This window comes from Crocodylus porosus, unplaced genomic scaffold, assembly GCF_001723895.1.
Source record: "Crocodylus porosus isolate Cpor-Errol unplaced genomic scaffold, CroPor_comp1, whole genome shotgun sequence".
NCBI lineage: Eukaryota > Metazoa > Chordata > Crocodylia > Crocodylidae > Crocodylus > Crocodylus porosus.
Genome location: NW_017728950.1, coordinates 8,510,152 through 8,530,362, shown reverse-complemented (window position 1 = coordinate 8,530,362; position 20,211 = coordinate 8,510,152). Strand labels below are relative to the sequence as shown.

General features: G+C 40.7%; 1 protein-coding gene across 1 annotated transcript in view; it reads left to right on the top strand.

Moving 5' to 3' along the window:
• ROR2 (receptor tyrosine kinase like orphan receptor 2) overlaps nt 1-20,211 on the top strand; it is a 256,782-nt gene that overhangs the window by 163,057 nt on the left and 73,514 nt on the right. The window contains exon 2 of the mRNA XM_019555129.1: nt 18,498-18,575. Within this exon, the coding sequence (XP_019410674.1) occupies nt 18,498-18,575 (78 nt within the window). The remainder of the gene's footprint in view (nt 1-18,497; nt 18,576-20,211) is intronic.

Sequence of the window (20,211 nt, the reverse complement as noted above, 5' to 3'; positions counted from 1 at the left end):
TGAATCCCATCCTCCATCCTTTGTAGGCTTTTCTTTTTAGCCTTAGGAGGTCTGCTAGGTCCCTGGAGAGCCAGGGGGGCAGCTCTGCCCTCTTGCTGCCTTTCCTGCAAGATGGAATAGACTTAGCTTGTGTATTGAGGATTGCTTCCTTGAGGAGCAGCCACTCTTCTTGAACTCCCCTCTCCCTGGGGTCATGCTCCTTTAAGGCCTGACTGACAAGCCTCCTGAGCTTGTCAAAGTCGACTTTTCTGAAGTCAAGGCCTTCCGTGTTGCTGACTGACTTGCCAGCTTTACGGCGGATGGTGAAGGTGATCAGCTCATGGTTGCTGTCACCCAGCTTCCAATCAAACACTAGGTCGCCGATTAGGTCATCCCCTGTCACTGATTTGGTCATCCCCTGAATGTGGGTGAAATGTGCAGCAAATGTTTCTGATAGTCAGAAGCAGCTCAGTCACCTTGCCATCCATACCTGAGCCTCTGTGTCCAGACCCAGTTCAACCACTGGATCCGAGATGATTCAGAAGCACAGAGAAAATGACTATATGATACACAAACCAGGACGAACTGCTAGTGTCACAGAGCAGTGTCTGGCCTCCCAACCTAGAAAAAGCAGGAAGGATGTGATGTATTTCATGGGCCCCACAGTGAGCCATACATTAATCAATATTCTTGACATCACTTTTCTTAGAAGGGATTTGAAGTGTTTGGCTAATAAAATGACTCAGTGGGACACAAATCTAAGTGAGTTATAGTAACTGATAGTGCTTGCTGTTGAAACTTAATCTCCAAGCTTCTTTTAACTTTAGTGATTTCCAGTGCACGGTATATCCTTAGGTATTCTGCTTCTGAAATATAAAGTATACAGAGTAAGACAATGCCATATGAAGCCTAATTAGCACCAAAAAGTATTAGCCTTGTAGACAACTGCCTAAAGTCACATAACCTATTATCACTGTTTGCTTTATGGCTTTGTGTAAAGAAATGCTACTGGTTCCAGCATACTTTCCTGTATATCAGGACCATGAATCTATACCCTGTTTCTATATCTTAGAATTAATGCAGTTTTAAAAGTTACCATAACTAACATGAAGGAAGTCAATTGCTTGCAGACTTGGAACAATTTCTTTGGCAGTTGCCCATACTTGTTACAAAAGGGTCATATGTGAGAGAGTTTGGATTGGCATGGTCTGGCTTTTGCTTGAAAAACCTTATGGTAATGTATAACACAAGTAAGTAATACCTGTGCAAATATTTGCTTAAGGATAATGAAAACCACAGCTGTCCATTCTGATTAGGTAAACAGTGGTTGCAAGTAGATGTATCAAATACAAAAATTACATTTAGAATGTATGCATGTATATCTGGGGGACTGTTTAGTACCCGTGGTACATATTTTTAAATGTAGAAATGCAATAAAAGGTATTAAAATAAAATGCTTAGTTGTGCTAATTTTGAATTCTCACTGTGGAAAATATTTTGCTTCTGAGAGTTTTTTAAATACAAATTCATCTAAATGCCAAATGCAAGTGAATCTGTATCAAGACTCAAAAAGTGTGTAGGAGTAATGTCCGAGGCATCTGGCAGTTGGTTGTACTTGTTGTCTCTCTTGTGCACTTTAGAATTTAAGAGTGAAATTAATTAATCTTCCATGAGCAAACATTAGTAGGGCATAACATAAGCATCGGTGGGGAGGGTTGTGAATTTGTTGAAGTTAAGTGACCTTTATTCAAAGCACGGTACAACTTTGAAAATTACTGTAAAAGCATCAAAGATGGTGTTCCATTTTTGTACCTGAATGACATCCAGATTTAATTTCCTCAGTATAAAAGAAATATATGATTTTTCTAATTGTTAATCCTACAATGCCACCTTGGAATCTAAAAGTTAAGCTGTTTTGTTTCTGGCTTAGGCCCCATCAGCTGTAGGCATTCTATAATCAGAAACTTTATCAAATTATTTTCAGGGTACAGAGGCAGAAAAGACCCATTACTATCCCTATGTTGTTTTAGCTTGCAGTTATAATGGAAGTTAAAAAAAAGTCAGAAAATTTGTTTTCGTCAGTAAATTAATCAAATACAAATATAGAGAACAGTCCTGTCAAATAAGAAGATGCATTTTTATAATCATAATGTCACTTTCTGGAAAGCCAGTTAATTTGTCAGTTTCTTAATATAACAGTGTGTTCATTTTCCTTAAATGATAACATTAAAACTAAGTCATAATAAAATTATGATGATTGATCTTCTTGCAATTACCATCTTTAGCCTAATTAATAAGAAGAATTCTGGAAATCTTGCCTGATATAGGGAAAACATAATGGTTCAGCCCAAAATGCCATCTGTTTCAAACAACCTCTCATAAGTGCATGCCTGCACACACATCCACAAATGTTAACAGTGGAAACTATGTCTTTCCTCTGCATTTCTATCTGACATTATGTCATTAGAAAATGAGCATGTTGACCAGTATTTGTGGGGCTATGACCATGTTTTCCTTTGGCTGCATGCTGTCCACCCACTGAAAGCTGCATGTGTTTGCAGCTGGAAGCACTCCCACTGTTCAGTTCCTCTCCTTGGTGTTTGTTACTTGTTTTTTTTGGGGGGGGGGCGGGGATCTTGAATGTTTTGTCTCTTATAGAAAAGTGTTCTCTTTTTATATTTTAATTGGTCCAGCTGTAGAATAACTGCCAGCATCTGAGAGGTCCATTTAGGCTGCTGAGCTATGAAAGTTTCCTGCTGCTTTCACTGAGCTGTATTAAGAGTGGAAATGGGAATTTCTCGTAGGAGAAACAGTCTTTACCAGTTCTCTGTTTACACACAATCTTAATCAAAAGGACCAATCAGTTCAGCAGCACATGATCCTATGCTCCAAGCTGAAAGTGGGTAGGACTGGGTTTTGTTCAGATCAGTTCATCCCTATAGCCCCCCAAAAATAGGGGTACCAAAGGGGGAATTGGATGTTGGGAAGCGTATTGTTGCATGGCATTCTCTCCAGAAGCATTAGCAACTGGTAAACATAAAATGTAGTACTGACCATCCTTGAACAGAGACTATCCTAGCAAGTTTCTCCTTGTATTTCTGATGCAAAACTTCTAGGTCTGATGTCCAAATGTGTGTCTGTGTACACAGAGATTAGTATGTTTCTTTAGGATACTTGTTCAAAACTGAATGTAATTGTTACCAGTATGATGGAGAAATAATAAAAAAACCTATTCAAGTTTTTTACTGTTTCTTTTAAATAATTTCTATAAAATTTCATTTTTTAAAGAAGAAAATTCAGCCCTATCATCTGTCCACCCTATCTGGGGTTTCAAATGCCTTACTCCAGGGGTTGTCAACTTGGGGTATGCATACCCCTGGAGGTACCGGGGGGGTACATGGCAGTGGTATAGAGAAGTGTGGGTACTCAGGAAGCAGTGGCAGAGGTGATAGGGCCACCACCACCATCCATTGCTCCGCGCTGCCACTGCACGCAGCTTCCCTGTGTCCAAGTAGCCGCGTTTCTCCGCGTCCAGCTGGCCAGGGAGCAGGGTGGGGAAGGTTGCTGACAGCCAGCCAAATGTGAAGCCAGCAGTGTGGAGAAACAGGGGTACCTGGGAAGTGGGGGGTCAGGCCGCCACCGCCATCCATCACTCTGTGCTGCCACTGGGCACTACTTTCCTGCACCCAAGTATCCCTGCTTGACGGCACCAGCTTTGCATGTGGCTGGCCATCCGCACCTCCTCCCCCAATGGTGCAATGTTTGCATGCACTTGCCGTCCCCATTACCATCTATACACTCAGTGTTGCCTCCGTGTGCCAGGTGGAGGGGGTGCTGACAGCCAGCCATATGCAAAACTGGTGGCATGGAGAAGCGGGGATACTTGGGCACAAGAAAGTGGTACCCAGCAGTGATATGGAGTGATGGATGGTGGTGGTGGCCCCACTCCCCAGGCTGCTGCTTCCCAGGTACCTCTGCTTCTCCGTGCTCCTGGCTTCACGTCTGGCCAGCCATCAGCAACACCCCCCTCTCCCTGCCCTCTGGATCCCCAGCCAGCTGGATGTGAAGCCAGTGGTGCAGAGAAGCCTGGGTACTTGGGCACAGGAAGGCGGTGCCCAGCGGTGACATGGATTTTATGGATGGTGGTAGCAGCCGCATGTGAGCTCCTTGTACTGCCAGCTTTGCATCTGTCCATCTGTCAGCACCCTCTCTCTCCCCCACTCTCTAGACAGCCATCATCACCCCTCCTCCCACTTCGCATCTGGAAAGGATACCTGCCAGAAGGGGTACCCTACTTTAAAAAGGTTGAAAACCCCTGCCTTACTCCATACTCAGGTTAAGGGTTTTTGTAATTTTTCACAGGTTTTTTGTTTGTTTGGTTTTCTTATCCAAAGGGTAAGAGAAAAGGGATAAAGAAATTTTGACTGCTTATGAAGGTTGCAGATTGATACAGTGGAGACTATGCCATTCTCCATGCACTAGTGCTGCAGGCTTCCTTATGAATGTGCCTCATCCATTGATTTCTTTGCTGATACTGCTTTTGGCCTAGGCTGTGCTGAAATTATCAAAAGGGATTCTAGTTAACATCATTTGTAATCAAGGGTGTTGGTTGTAGCCATGAAGGTCTAAGGTCATAGGCAGTCCAGGCTCTTTTGGTAAATGTCATATTGTTTATTAGACCAACTAAATAGTTGGAACAAATTGTTCTTTGCAAGCTTTTGGTACAAACACCCCTTTTCAGCTTTAGGGTGTTTGTACCCGAAAGCTTTGAAAAAACAATTTTTCCAACTATTTAGTTCGTCTAATAAAAGATATCACATTTACTCAAAGAACCTTGTCTGTATCGTTTGTAATGGGACTTCAGTTTTTGTGAGGAGCGCGTATGTAGTTGGAACGGCAATGAAATCAACAATTTTACACAGATCATGAAATCAACCCCATGATAATGAGTTATAGTCATTACCAGCCTTGGGTCAGCTTCAGACCAATGCAGGCCTTGTTTCATTCTCCAGGGCAATCTATATATTCATCTCTGTAGAATTCTAACTGGTAAGAAAAAATAGAAGTGATCACCTTTTGGCATATTTAAAAAAACAAAACAAAAAGTCTGTTGTATTTAATGGGTTGCTTTCATCAGAAAATTTAGTCTTGCTGAGACAAGATCATGATAATTAGTGGCATTAAACAAATAACTTTACATTCTGCAAGAGTGAGATGGTTCTGTTTAGCATCATGGCTAGGGACAGACATTCAAAAATCCTGAGCCTGAATTGATTCAATCTTTGCAGGTTAGTCTAACCTGGCTAGGCTGAACCAGTTTCTAACTGTACAGACACACCAGACGTGCAAGTACATGTCTGCAGTGGCTCAGGCCGGAAGCTGGGGGGTGCTAGTGCAGCCCTCTTGTCCCTTCCACAGTCCTGAGCTGAGGGGGGCATGGCCAGACCCCAGCAGAATGCTCTGATTAGCCCAGCAGGGAATTGATAACAGTATTTATCACCCCATTAAGAAAACAACAGAGGGAGATTATCAGCTACCTGTTGATTGTACGTGTTGATTCAGCATGGACCATTGCTAGCGTGTGGTCTGCTAGCTAATACACAGACATCTCCTTAGCAAAGCAGGAGGGAAGGGGGAATTCCTGCTTAGCAGGGAGTGGTGAGGGGAGGGGTCAAGCAGCTTGCAGTGTGTCCCAGAGCTGCAGCCAGGGAGCAGAGGGGAGGGGCCAGCCCTGCTGTGGAGCAGAGAGCTCCACCCAGCCCAGAAAGCATGCCAGGATGCTGGGGGTGTCTGGTGTATCTTAAATCAGCAAGGGGGGTGGGACAGACATTGCATAAACTGGTTTGAGTCAAATCAGTTAAGTCTGATACTACATTCAACCAGGTTTATCTCAAACTGGTTTCAGCCATTTTGAACCTGATTTATGTGGACTGAACATCTGTTCTGTTACAGGTTTAAACCACTTTATTCTGATCACTTAAACCAGTTTATGTGTAATGTCTGTCCCTAGCCCATGTTAGCTGGCCATGAGTTGAAGTAAGACTGATTCGTAAGTAGCTGACTTACTTAAACAGAACAGCCAATGTCCCACTGTGTTAACAACATGCTTCTGTGAAGTTACAATGTAATGCAATCTAGCAAAGAAAAACCAGGCAGTGCACTGGATGGCCACACATCTGACTTTCTATCTGTCTGGAACTCTTCTAACATTGTGACATCAGCTGATTTCAGGGAAAGAATTCTAAGCATCAACTAAACAGCTATTATTTGAGAATAGATACAGTACTATGATTGGCATATTTGGAAGTTTGGGTGACTGAACCTCTGAAAAGCAAATATTTTATTTAGGGATCTAAATTAACATTGGAGTTTTAGACATTCAGACGTGAGAATTTTATTGTTAATTTTTATCTGTTTCAACTTGTCTGTCTATAAGATACAAATGTTAAAGATTACCCACCTTTTAAAAATACTGAGATTGCTCAATGAAAGATTCTGTGTAATACTTTTCACTTACTGTTTTCAGGACAGTAAACTGACTAGCAATAAAAGTTACAAGTTTTTCTTCTGGAATTTATTTTTCATTTTTAAAATATGGTTGTATAATGCTAATTAATTAATCTCAGGAAGGATTTAAGATTTACTGTAGCTCTGCAATCTATAATAATCAGCCATAACAATAATTGTCAAGATAAATAATACTTGCCTTATTTATTTTATTTTGTATTGTATTCCATTTTTAGATTTTTCCTAGAAGGTTGAGGATTAATATTATTGTTTAAGCCCTGATGCACAGAAATACTTGAACATGTACTTAGAACTAAGCACATATTTAAACATACCACCTCAAAAAGGATGATATTCTGAATCAGGACTCTAAATATTTCAACTCAGGGCTGTCAATAAGATTAGTAATTTTGGATTTTAAATTATTTTCAGAAAAAGAGCACTATGACTATTATTCTTTCTGCTAATTGTTGGAGTGTTATACTCTAACAATATACTTGTAAATCATGGTTATTTTCAGACCTTTCCTTAAGACTGTTTTGTTTTCACAGCCAGAAGCAGTAAAATAATCAATCATGTAATAATGTCTTGGATAATTATCATGTTACTTAGTGTTCTTTGAGCAGCAGCAGGTGTGCTCGGTGCTCTTATTGGGTGTGTTAAGCTATGGTTTTACAGCTGAGGTGGGGAAGAGTTTTGGAATGTGTCCACACTTCCAAAAAGTGTTTTTCCCCTTCCCCTCTTTTGGTATAATACTTAACTACTGTTTTTTGCTGTGCAAACTTAAACAAGTTCCCTTTCTCATTTTGTTGATATTTTAAGGTATTTATATGTTCCTAAATATATTGACTTAGTAGTTCTTACTTTTTCAGAGCTCTTTAATATAGATATAGTTTCTACATAAGAAATTGTTCTCTACTCAACCAGTATACCTAATGTATATTGGATTTTATAAGTTCCAAAATCAGAAATTACACTTAAGTGTCTTTGTGACTTAAATGACTCAAGGGTTTATGCCAAAAAGTACCACAGAATTTTATTCTGAATTATTAGATACTTGAAACAGTTTTGTTGGTCTATATCATATCCACACAAACTACATTCACATTGTACCTTTCCACTGTAGGTGTAGACAATTTAGTTTCCCCATTTAGTTTGTCAAAATATGCCTCTTCAGTAAACAAAGTTTATGGACACCTAATGCTGCCTCTTGCTCCAGCTAGTGAGTTTTCACATTAACTCTTGTCCTTTGCTAAACTAACAACTCTAGATTACTTGCCTTTTGTCTCACCCAGTTTGTTCTTGAGTACTTTTTATGGAATGTGTGTTGCTCAGTCTTGTAAGTGGAATCAGCTCATGGTTGCTGCTCCCTAAATTTCCATCTACTACTACATTTGCCACCAATTCTTCCCTGTTTGCAAGTAGCAGGTTAAAAAAAGCAGGGCCTCAAATAGGCCTCTTCAACACTTGCACCAGAAGTTTGTCCCCAACATTCTTCAAAACTTTCTGGATTTCCTGTGCACTGCTGTATTGCACTCCCAGCAGATGTCAGCATGATTGATATGATGTCCCAAAACATTCTTACAACTAAGCTAAGGAAGTACAGGTTAGATGAGTGGACTGTAAGGGGGATAAAAAAGTGGCTGAATTGTTGGGATCGAAGGGTAGTAATCAATGGCTCCATGTCTAGTTGGCAGCTGGCATCATGTGGAATGTCCCACAGATCAGTTCTGGGGCCAGCTTTGTTCAATATTTTCATCAATGAACTAGAAGATGGGATGGGGAGTGCACCTTTCGCAAGTTTGCAGAGGACACCATGCTGAATACTATCTGTGGAGTAGATATTCTGGAGGGTAGGGCTGGGAATCAGAGGGTGCATCTACATGAGATGCTTAATGCAGAGTAGCTTAATAACATTGTACAGTAATGAATCACAGCACAAACCATGCTAATATGCTGCTGCGCAGTATTATTAGGCTACTGTGCTGTAATTCTAGGTACTCCGCATTTATTTAGTACTTGATTATACAATTACCAAATTAAATGCTCAGTAACTACTGTGCATTAATGAATGTGTAGACATGCCCAGAGAAACAAACCTAGACCAAATGGGGGATTGAACCAAAAGAAATCCCATGTTTGTGACTAAGAGGTTAAAAGAAGGGGAAACTGATCTGTGGGCAGTCCTCATCAGCCTGAATGAGGTGCACTTTCTGTGTGTGTTTGTGTGTGTGTGCACGCATGTGCAGAGAGGGAAAAAAAAGGTTTGCATGATGTTTTATTTTGATGGCTTAGTGTGGTTAAAACATCTTTTAAATCATTATTTCTAAACCAAATGTATTTAAATGTTTCATCAAGGATTAAGTCCCTAGCACATCAGAGTTTTTTTTCAGTTAAAACTCTGAAAGGTATGTTAACTGCTGAACAGTTCCCTTTCTCTTGCTTGGATCTTTCTGTCCTATCTAAAATACTTTTATGGCAATCATAACTTAGTGTCTGAGTGCCTCACAATCTACAATTTATTTTTCCTCACAGGGTCATTTGAAGTACATGTCATATCTACACGTTATAGATGAGACCACTGAGGTACAGACTCTTAAGAGAGATTTTTAAGTCAATAGGAGTTAGGTATCAACATATTTTTGAAAACCCTCCTTTACAGTCTGGCCCTAACTGATGTTCCTAGGGCTTCACAAGAAAGTCTGTAGTGAAGTGGAGAGTCAAGCATTGTTCTTTTCCATGACCCAGGCTAACACTCAAGCCATTACACCGTCTAGATCATCTTCCTCTCTCTGAATGTGACAAACCAGTTAAATTCAGTTATTCCCTAATTTTTTTAAAAGATCTTTTTGACTGCAATAACCACAAGAATTTCCAACGCACAGACTGAATTTTTTATAATTATTTGTAAAACAAAACAGGGTCCCAAAATGAAATGGTCTTCTCAACCATAACTGTAGCATTGTTATCGCAGTAGTATAATAGTTCTTAATGAAGCTTCCATTCTAAAGGAAATATGAATAAATATTTATTCCATCTGTGTCTTACTCAAGTTTATATGCCATTTGACTCTTCATGTTTGAAGCCACAAATATGATTTCAAGACAAAAGAATCTATGGCATTTGACAACTTAACTCAAAAAATGAGAGCTATGTAAATAGAAGGCAAAAGATTGACAGATGAGTGGGAAACACTTCTGTGTAGTACCAAACATGCATTAATGGTATGGGACATCTGAATGAATCACAGGATTTGCTGAACTCTGTGGATCTCTGTGGAAGACTGTAGAAGCAGAAGACTGTATAAGTCTGGTTTGATTCTGCTCTTAACATTGTGCATTTTAACATCGTACATGAAGATCAGGGATCCAGTTTTTCTGTTTCCCATGGAAAAATGGAGTAAACTGCAGATTTTACATTTTACCAGAGGCAAACAGAGATTTCTCATTTCACAAGAGAAACGCACAGATTTTGCCATTTTGCAGTGAGCTCCCTGCAGGTTGGGAGAGTTCCAGCCTGCAGGGAGCTGGGAAGGAGGAGGAGGAAGCTGGATAAACAGGGGGCGCCATGTGCATGGACATGCATGTGGCCCCAGGCAGCCTGCAGAGCAGCTCCATCAGATAAAGGGGGGGAGCGGAGCTGGGCAGGGCTGAGGCTGCTGCCCAGCTGGGTGGGGCCTGGGGCCACAATGCATGGCTGCAGGGCCTCAGCTGGGAGCAGGACAGGGCCAGCCTACCTGAGCCCACAAAAGGAGGAATGGGGGCAGGGGGCTGCAGACCTGGGTCCATAGCCCTGGCAGCTGGGGGTCCCGTCCAGCAGGGCTGGGTGAGCAGGGCTTGTAGGTAGAGGACAAGGGGCACCAGCAAGGCTGTGGAGGCTGTGGGTGGGGAGTGAGGGGCTATAGGGGGGCTTTAATTTTAATCATGGATTTGGGGGGTTTTAGCAGAGAATTTAGGTTTTTTTTATCAGGGATCCCTGATGAAGAGGAACCTAGAGAATGAGTAAAAAGGTTAGATGTAGGGCAAACCTTTATTGTAAGCTTTTTGTAAGGTGGGGTTCTTTTTGTTTCACTTTGGAAGTGGGATTAGGTTTTTTTAGAGGAAAAGAATAATTCTTTTTCCAAGGGTCAGTGTGGAGTGTAGGTCAGGGCAGCTCCAAGTAGAGTGCAGTTGCATTCCTCATGTTGATCCCTGTTTCACTCAAAATCTGAAACAAATTGCTCAGAGAGGCAGCAGCATTTCTATGTAGGTAGTGCTGAGGAAATCAATTTATGCTGCTTGTGAATAACTCCATGTAAAGCAGCATTTGGGTCTTCAGCCAAGTGAATATGGTTTATAATCTCCATGCCCTGAGCTCAATGTTTCTCAGTGAGGCATAGACAAAACATAGAGTACCCTAATGTAATAACAGCGTTTAGAATGCTTTCCATACACAGCTAAGTACAACGTTCTCAAATTGTCTGGCTTTATATCCTCAGGTTTGTGTCCAGTCCACACACTCATGACTTCCTTGTCCTGGTGCAGTTAGGAGACAGCTCATGCAGCCTTCTTAAAGTCTTTCTCAAGCAATATTTCAGTATGCCATAACAACAAAACACATATAAGAGGCTTTTACATCCCTGCTGCAAGACAGGGCCATTTGTTCAATTCCTAATTGTTTTCTGAAGGTGCTCTGGCACCTTCTTCTTCTTCTGAAGCACCAGGCCTCTGTTTGTCACAAAAGAGTTTCTCTTTTCCAATACAGGGGTTATAGGTCTGCTGATGTGTTGTCTTTCTGGTGTCATTAGAAAGGCTTCATCAAAATGCATAGGGATTTTAAAGGATAAACTCTAGTTAGCCATTGTTTAAGGAATTCATAGCTAATTCTTGCCCCACCACCAACAGCCCTAAGGGCTCCCACACCCATGATTCAAGACACTCACTCACTCTGCCCCTTCGGAGACATCTTCTCCCCCAGCATCTAACATGAGACGCCCCTTTTCTCCAGAATCTGCTCCGGGTGTCTGACCATCAAATATCTCCGGCACCCATTGGGTAGGCCCACCCACTTCAGGGCAAACCAACCACCCACCTACCTCTCCTGCCACGGCTTGATGATAACAATTAGAAGATGTCAATAAAGTGGGAGGCTGCCCATTTACTTGCCCAGGTGCCCAACGCCCATATACGTGGCTTATGCCATGTCCCATGCCTCACAGATGGCATCCATATTCCTCCAGTGCCTCACACTGGGACCTGTGCTCCAGAGTCTCACATGGGACTGTCACTCCCCACTGGAGCTTGCGGGCCCTGTGCCCTAACATTGGGCTCTCCTTCCATCCAGGGCTCCAAACCCCTTCTCAACACAGGGCCCCAAGCCCCATCCCCTACCCCACACTGAGCTATGATCCCCTTATCCCTTCACCTCAGGAGCTTCATGCATAGCTCCCTGCTATGGAAAGTGACCTGGGCAGTGGGCCCAGCACTTTACTGGTTCTTCCCATGCCTCCTGATAGCAAGTCCAGGGTTCACTTTAATGTGCTCCCTGGAAGGCCCTGAACACGTGGGTGGTTCATATCCACCATACACACATCCTTGCCACTTGTCCTGATGTGATGTGACAGTGGTGCCTAGTAGCACCAGCACTTATAGCAGCCCGCCCTGCATGGTGCATGCTTTGTAAGCTGCCCATTGCCAAAAGGATGAGTGACCTCCAATGGCGATTGCTGCATGGGATACTGGCCACCAGCACTCTTCCATTCCATGCCTTCCTTGGGTGCCCCCAGCTGTCCTTGGTGCCTTATTTGAGGCATTGGATTTGGACCTGTTGGAGGCTACCTATTTGCTTTCCTTTCCTTACTGGGTGGCTAAGGGGGGTGTCATTTGCCTGGCCAACTTTCTGCTTGGCCAGGCCAAGATGACCATCCTTAAGAGCCACAGGAACTGGCTTGCTGGGGCCATCTCTGATGATGCCTTGTGACTCCTTTAGTTCTTGGTCTGGGTGCATCTGTTGCTGGAATTCAACCATGGAGTCCTCCAATGGACAGTAGTTGCCTTTCAGGCATGTTGGGCCATTCAGGAGGTGCTCTGCCACATTGAAGATGGCCACTTGATCCTCAAAGTGTGATACTGCTTGCCCATTCCTGGGATCCCAGCAGGGATCTTAGCAGGTTAATGTTGTACCAGAATGTTTTTGTGTTTAGACTGGGAGGCCAGGCCTTGCGGGCTGTAGCTCCAGGCTCTGTCTGTTGTACCTGGGCTTCTGTGTGGACCATCCTTTGTTGTACTGCTACTCCTTTTTCCCTTAATAAAGGTTCAAAAGTCTGCCTGCCTGCCTTTCTTCCTTCCTTCCTTTTCTTATTGATTTAGTGAAATAATGTATTTTCAGTCCAGCCATTATAAGAAACAGAAGAAAATGTGGTGGGAGGAAGATTCGTGTTAAAGGAAACAAAGTTCAAGCTTCCAAGAGGGATGTTTAGGAATAGTGAGGGAGATTTGTTTTTCAAATATAATTGAACCCTGTCCCTGGTAAAATGACTTCTTGTTTAGGTGTATGCTCTGCCAACTTTCTGAAGGTTTAGTCACATGTTAGCTTGGCATTGTTTTTGGCTTCAACATTCCTATATTATGTTAACTTGACAGTTAGCTCTTGCTGATGTCATGATACAGCAGACATAAAAAGGCTGACTCTAGTTCAAATACATTTATGGTGAAAACTCCCTATTGCTATGAACTCAGTTTCAGCTGACTTTAAAGGATTTTTTCTCCCTGATGAAGCAACAATAATTTTACATTGACATAGCTGGTTTATTAGGTTGCGTGCATGTTTGTGTGTGTTCTAAGAATTGCATATTGCGTGTGTTCTAAGAATTATGGTGACACCAAACCAGCAAATGTCCACAATTAAAATGGATTAGTCTTACGAGTGGAGCAACTGAAACAAAAAGCATAGACATCCCCTTCCTTTTTAGCTATTTTTATTTGAAATGACAACAGTAAGCAAGGCGAAGGTGGAGCTCTTAATCTGCCATAACTATGAAAGGGGTGTACTGATCATATGCTACTAACTGCATCTTTTGTAGACTGTTCAACACCCCTTACAGGTTTGCCAAGCCCACTCTGCAATTGGTTGCCAGGGGCTGCAGATGTTGGAAAAGAGGAATTTCAATGAAAGGCCCTGATTCAGCAACCTAAGTAGTCTGCCTCTCACAGCCAAAGTAATCAGATTGGCAGCTGAATCAAAGCCTACAGTGGGCCCTTTGTTTGGGGAGCTCTAGAGGTTAGTAATTGACAGAAGGTCAACAAAGTTTTACGAAGAAAAGAACAGAATATTAGAGGGTATTAAACTGAAGAGTTTGTTCATTTGGGAATTTTATATTATTGAAGGAAAGTTAGAACCCAAGTCAAAGTTTAACATAGTGAGAGGCAAAGGTTATGTATTATGGTTTAAATCAAGAAAACAATTTCAGTGCCAGAATTAGCATGTATTTACAAGTGGGGAATTGAATAGAATTCAAATGCAAAGCATGAACAACTGCATTTTGGAAATATTATTCTTTAATGGTAAACAAATTATATTCAAGCACTGTGCATGTGATATGGCTTATGCTTTTATTTTTTATTTTTGAGTGTGTGTATGTGGGGGTGCGTTTGTGTGTTTGGTATTTTTATATCTGGCTGATAATTAAATTCATGTTTAGTTATGCGCTTCTCCATAAAAAGTAATCTGTAGGAATTTCTAAATTTGTATAACCCCTCAAATCCTTTACCCATTTACACACTGTTTTTCATGTTTTACCTTAAAAGTGCATTTTGATAGGAATAAAAGTAACAAAAGAAGGAATGTTAGGCTCAGTTCAGAAGGTAGAGAGTTATAGCCAAATTGAGCAGCAGCTGTGATTTTTTACGTTGATGTTTTTCTTAAAATCTATAGTGCTAGGTCTATCCTTGCAAAGTATTGTACATTCCCAGAAACAGAGGGTGTTGTCCTAACAATCTGCTTCCTTTTATTTTAATTTATAGAAGTAAAAAGAGAATATCGTTTTTTATAAACTACACAATCCGAATATGGTATACAAATTGTTATGGAGCTAAGAAATTTCTTTCCATGCAACCAATACATATGCTGCTCACTATTAACCAAACTTCTAGAACACAATAATGAAACTCATTCCTGTTTCAAATTTTATCAGTACATTTTTAATTGCTTAGCACCAAAAGGTTAGGAATTCATTTTTACACACCTCCACAGGTGACTGTCTCCATCTCTACATTCTTTAACCAGTCCAGAAAGAGAGATTGTAACTAGTGGTGCTGTCTTCCAGATAAAGCATTAAAATCGAAAATATGCCATATGTCAAACTCTTTCCTCCATTCTTGATTTCTTGAGGATCTGTTTTTTTGGCCTGAACCTTTAAGTCATCCTTCTTGGTCTAGTCATCATTTTCAAAGGAGACTGTTGACACTCTGGATGTGAAGTGCTGCACAGTAGCCAGGGTGGTTTGTATGACATCAGTTAACTGTGTATTTACATACCAGCATGTTAGTCTGCTAACTTTTAAGCAGTGTGAGTTGACAGTATCACAGCTAGGATTCGGCCATGAGCATTTCTCTCCAAATAAAGGTATCCAGTAATAGCTGTTTGCATACACTGATTTTTATCATCCACTTTGGTTAGTTTTTGTTTGTTCATTTCCTGTAATGCTGTTTGCTTACTTTCAAGCCTGTTCCTTGCTAGTGGAAGTATTTAAGTCTTTCTTCCATAGTTGAGCAACAATGTGAGGGCTATAAAACACATGAAAAAGCATTTAAACGTTTGAAATCTCATGTTCTTTTCTTATCATATTTGAAATTAATGTATTAATATGCAAGTAGGACTTACCTACCAGCAAAAACTCCGAAAAAATCCTGTGGGTTTGTGTCTGTATTACCACCAATTAAGATATGAGGCACTGTGGTACTTTTTGCATGTTCTTTCCCCAGATGAAAAGCAAGAATGTTTGAAGCAGGTCCATTAATGCATAATGTTTCAAATTCTGTATGCAGTGTGAGAGACAACTTGGCCCACCAAGTGTTTAAAATCAAGAATACTATCATTTACCGGGTTCTCAAACATCAAGGAAGATGGCCACAATGAGGTTATTGTGCCAGTACTGCCACAGCCACAATATTATTGCTACTTTTCATATTTGGTGTTGCCATTTGTTCACTTAGTAGAAAATACGCTGTACACGCTGCAAGACACCAATGAAGGCTTTGTTTGGACAAGAGAATTTACCATGTAAAATGCAATGGAGAGTTTATAATTCTAGTTGACCAAATTATTCAATCCAGGTGTAAATGACAGTGAAGAATGCTTGGGAAGTAATGGGGAAAACTAGAGAGATGGGGAAGGAAAGGCAAATGGGACATCCCATCTAGGGGCATTTTTACATGTGCTCCAGATGCAGTGCCAGGTGCTTTAATTAGTGAGCCACACTAATTAAAAGTGCCCACACCTCACATGTATCAGTGTCCCCATGCATCGCCCTGTTGAAAAAATGGTGGTGGGGCATTTTGAACTAAAGCTCATCGAATATGTTTTATTTCAAAATGCCCTGCCGCCCTTTTTTCAGTGTGGGGAATGCCCGGGGATGCTGATACATGTGATGCAAAAGGCTGCCAGAGTGTGTCAATTTCTGTGCTCCAGGAGGTTCGATTGAGTCTGTTCTGACGCACTGGATTTCCCATGCATCGGAGCAGGCTCCCCACACATTTGTAGAAGCCCTAAGATGTTGACAGAGTAGAAGGAAGAAAGGATGCCATTTTACAGACAGGTCCTGAGCAGTACCAGGGGTAGTTCTGTAGTGTCTTGAGAGCAAGTATCAAAGTGTAAACTTGATGAAGTGATTACAGGGGAACTAGCAAATGGCTCCACTGCCATTGTAAACAGAGGACTGAAGGGGTGGGGACAGCAGGTACCCACTTTGGCTTAGCTTTATGTTTCCAGTCATAGCTAGAAAAGGATGTATTAAATATAGGAATAAAAAATTATGAAGAACTGAAAGAACCAATGTGTGTGGATGCTCTTTTTCTGAGTAGTATCAGTACTTTGAATCTATGATTCTCTTATTTGTATGGCTTAATTTCTAGGGAAGAGAGCTGTGAGCAAATATTTGTTCATAGCTGTAATCCGGACTCATGCACAGCATAAAATCTTTGCAATATTTCATGTTGAGCATGGCTCTGTGTTGCTTCAATCTTAGTTCAGAAACTTCAGGGTTAAAATTAAGAGTTTATAACAAAGATGGTTTAAAAGAGGAATCTTCAAGATTAAAGTATTTAAAAGATAAATGTCTCCTTCATTAAAGCAACAGTTAAAATGGCAGATCTGTTTTGGACTTATACTTTACAGTATACACAGAGGATTTTCAATTTTAACATTGCTTAGTCATGGAGACTTTACTTGTAGATACTGTCTGTGGTTTGTAATTATCCTCTGATAAGGCACATCTGGGGATAAGTGTTTTTGCCAGACGTAAATGTACAAAGCACAAAGAAGAATTACACAAAACTATTATTAAAACATTTTAAAATCAGCAGATGTTTTTGTCTTGTTCTATGCTGATTTGAGAAACTAAAAATAAAAAAAACAAACCCAAACAAATCCAAAAACAGCTAGGGAGGTGGGTCCTGGGAGTAGGGAGTAGAGACTGCTGTGCCTATTTCTTTCTAGGTTTTTAATGTTTGTTCTTGTTAAGGATCCTACTAAACTGCTAGAAGAATCTGAAAAGTAGGAAAGAAAACTGAACATACAATAATAAAACACAGAAGGGATGTAAATCATAAGCCCCAGAAATTATGTAGAGGAGTGTGAGCATAGAGTAATTGTGCAGCCCTAAAAATTGGACATAACTAACATTTTATCCTGTTCTTCTGTAAATTGTGGTGGGCTTTGATCATCTACAGGAGTCGCATATCACTGAGCAGGCTGGGTTTTGCATGTATGACTCAAAGATGTCTACCAAAAAGTCACTTGTCTTACTCTGTTTTCCCCTCCAATGCCATTGTATTTTTCACAGTGGTATAAGTGATATACATTAGGTGTCCCACACTGCACACCTGCTGGAAACTAGGCACCTATCGTTTTTACCACATAATACCCAGGTGAAGCCAAGCACAGATAGGGGCTTTGAGCTGATCTTGCCCAGCTGCCATGTGGTAAAAACTAGAAGTGACTCATCTCCACTAGGATTTTACTGAAGGAAAACTATTACGCTTTGATTATCTCAGGTAAAACAACAAAGAGAAAGCCTTTTTATTGTGGTGGAGACACGACCCATGAATCTGCTCCCTTGCCTGCGCAGACAGTTGGGAGTCGCATCCAGTCAGAGAATTATTCTGATACTGAACTGTGCTGCAAGTGGCGTGCCTTAGCAGCAATTTGCTTGCGCTTAATGTACACAGTTAAAAGATAGAAGACATATCTTAGAGGATGAGAAATTGGAACGAGTCAAGGAGGATTCAGAAGGTTGTATGTATTTGCCCTCTGTGCCCTCTATGAAGTCTTGGGGTTTTGTTCTGAAAGGGAGAGGAGAGGGAGACATGGAATATTGAGAACCCTTTTCTTCTGCCCTTTCATCTCACCAGAACCCCAACATTTATATCCTTTTACTACCTGCCAGAACAAAGTCAAAACCATTTACTTGCAGCAAGTATCTTGGTTTTTCTCTGAAATTCCAGTTTCCCTAAATTTGTATCCTTTAGCCTGATATGTTAAATGCAACTTTTAGAGAGTTTTTGAAAGTTATTATTCTTTGGCTAAAAATGGAATGCACTTTTTAATGTTGCCATTGTGTCACGCACAATGCTCTCCATAGACTTACATAGATAGACAACAAATCAGTTCTAAATCCTGTTGCCTCTGAAGTTGTTGAGAATTTTGCTTTTAACTTCAGTGGACCAGAGTGTAGCCTGAAGTGAATTAAAATGCAACATTAATTCTATTCAAGAATCTGCATTATTTAAAATATTAATTATTTATTTTCCACCTAGGTGAAATGGAGATCCCAGATGCAAATGACCCTTTAGGTCAAGTGGATGGACATGACAGACCAATTCCAACACCTAAAGGTAAAAATAATGATGTTTCTAGTTTTGTTTTTTTTTTTCAAGTATAAGGTAGCGTGAATGCAACTCATTTTGTGATGTACTTCCTTTATTTGCCTTGTGGAAAAGACTGTATCCCAAATATGGTGTAGTAACTGGTATGACAATTACTGACCTGAAGGTGTCTGATCTCACCTGGGGTACCTATACATGTGCCAGATGTCTGCTCGAACATGTGCTAATTAGCACATCAGAGTCAACTTGATTAACCAAGTCTGCTAGAGTGTGTTAATTAGTGCGCTCCAGCAGCCTCCGTGTCATTTCTAATCAGCATCCCTGTGCTTCAAAGTGGTGGTGGGGTGCTTGAACTAAAGCTCATCAAATGAGCTTTAGTTCAAGTACCCCCACCATCCTTTTGAAGCACAGGACACTGAATACAGTGATGCTGCGGGCACTTTAATTAGAGTGGCTCTTGGAATCGCTCTAATTAAATTGCCCCCTCTATACCCCAGAGCATGTGTATAGATGCCCCTGGATTCCAGTTAATCCACTGATGAATCTTGTTTTAAAATATTCCCTTAAAAACATGCTAGGTCATTTGATGGTTGAATCACAAAAGAATAGTGGCCACTGGTGTACATACAATAAAACCATACCATGATGTGTCTTAGCAGGCAGTACAAAAAGTTATGGAGCGAAGAGATATTATACTCCAGTTTGGAAACAATATCAGAAAATGGTTTTGTTTGTGTTAGTGTAGTGTATTTTGACATTACTGCTGTTGAGTCTACCCACCAGTTCCCTTACCACATAATATATTTAAAGCAACATCATGATGTGGGAAAGAAAACAAGTACCACAGGCTGTCACTATATACATAGATGCTATAAATGACCAGAAATAGCATTAGAACTATAATAATGATCAAGATGTAGTATTATTAAGATGCGCTAATAATAATGTTATGAGGCATGGGTGTTAATGTAGGATTTAATTTTATACAGTGCAAGCATTGCTATGTAGGTATAAAGGCATCATTATATGCTGGAGATTGACCTCTTTGACTCTTCCCTGTTTTTGAGTTTTAAATTCAACCCAAAAAATACAAACATGATTAGACTTTTTGAAAGTGGCTAGGACTGGGATGTACACTGGTATTTTAGATATAGTTCTTTCTTGTTTAGCTTGTGATGGCAGTTTCTTGTGAATTATTGCTAACCTATTTTGTATTGCTAATCATGTAGGGTAGGTTTCTGAAATGTTGCAGTTTACCTTTAAACTCATAAGGTCATATTATGTTCCTGGATTTATATGGTTCTTTTTGAAATCCCTTGTTGGATGCACACCTATCTGGCAAAGTATAGGTGTACTTAAGCAGTTTGACCTCCTTGCATGGCTGCAGTTATATTGGTATAAATATGTTTCATACCCATGTAGCTAATTACCAAGCGGAAAGGGAAAAAACTGTACACGTTTATACTGATGTAAATAAGCCCAACTAGGTGTTTCATAGATTTCATAGACATTAGGGCTGGAAGGGACCTCGGGAGATCATCGAGTCCAGCCCCCTGCCCAAAGGGAAGGAAGTCAGCTGGGGTCATAGGATCCCAGCAAGATAAGCATCCAATTTACTCTTGAAGGTGTTCAATGTAGGTGCTTG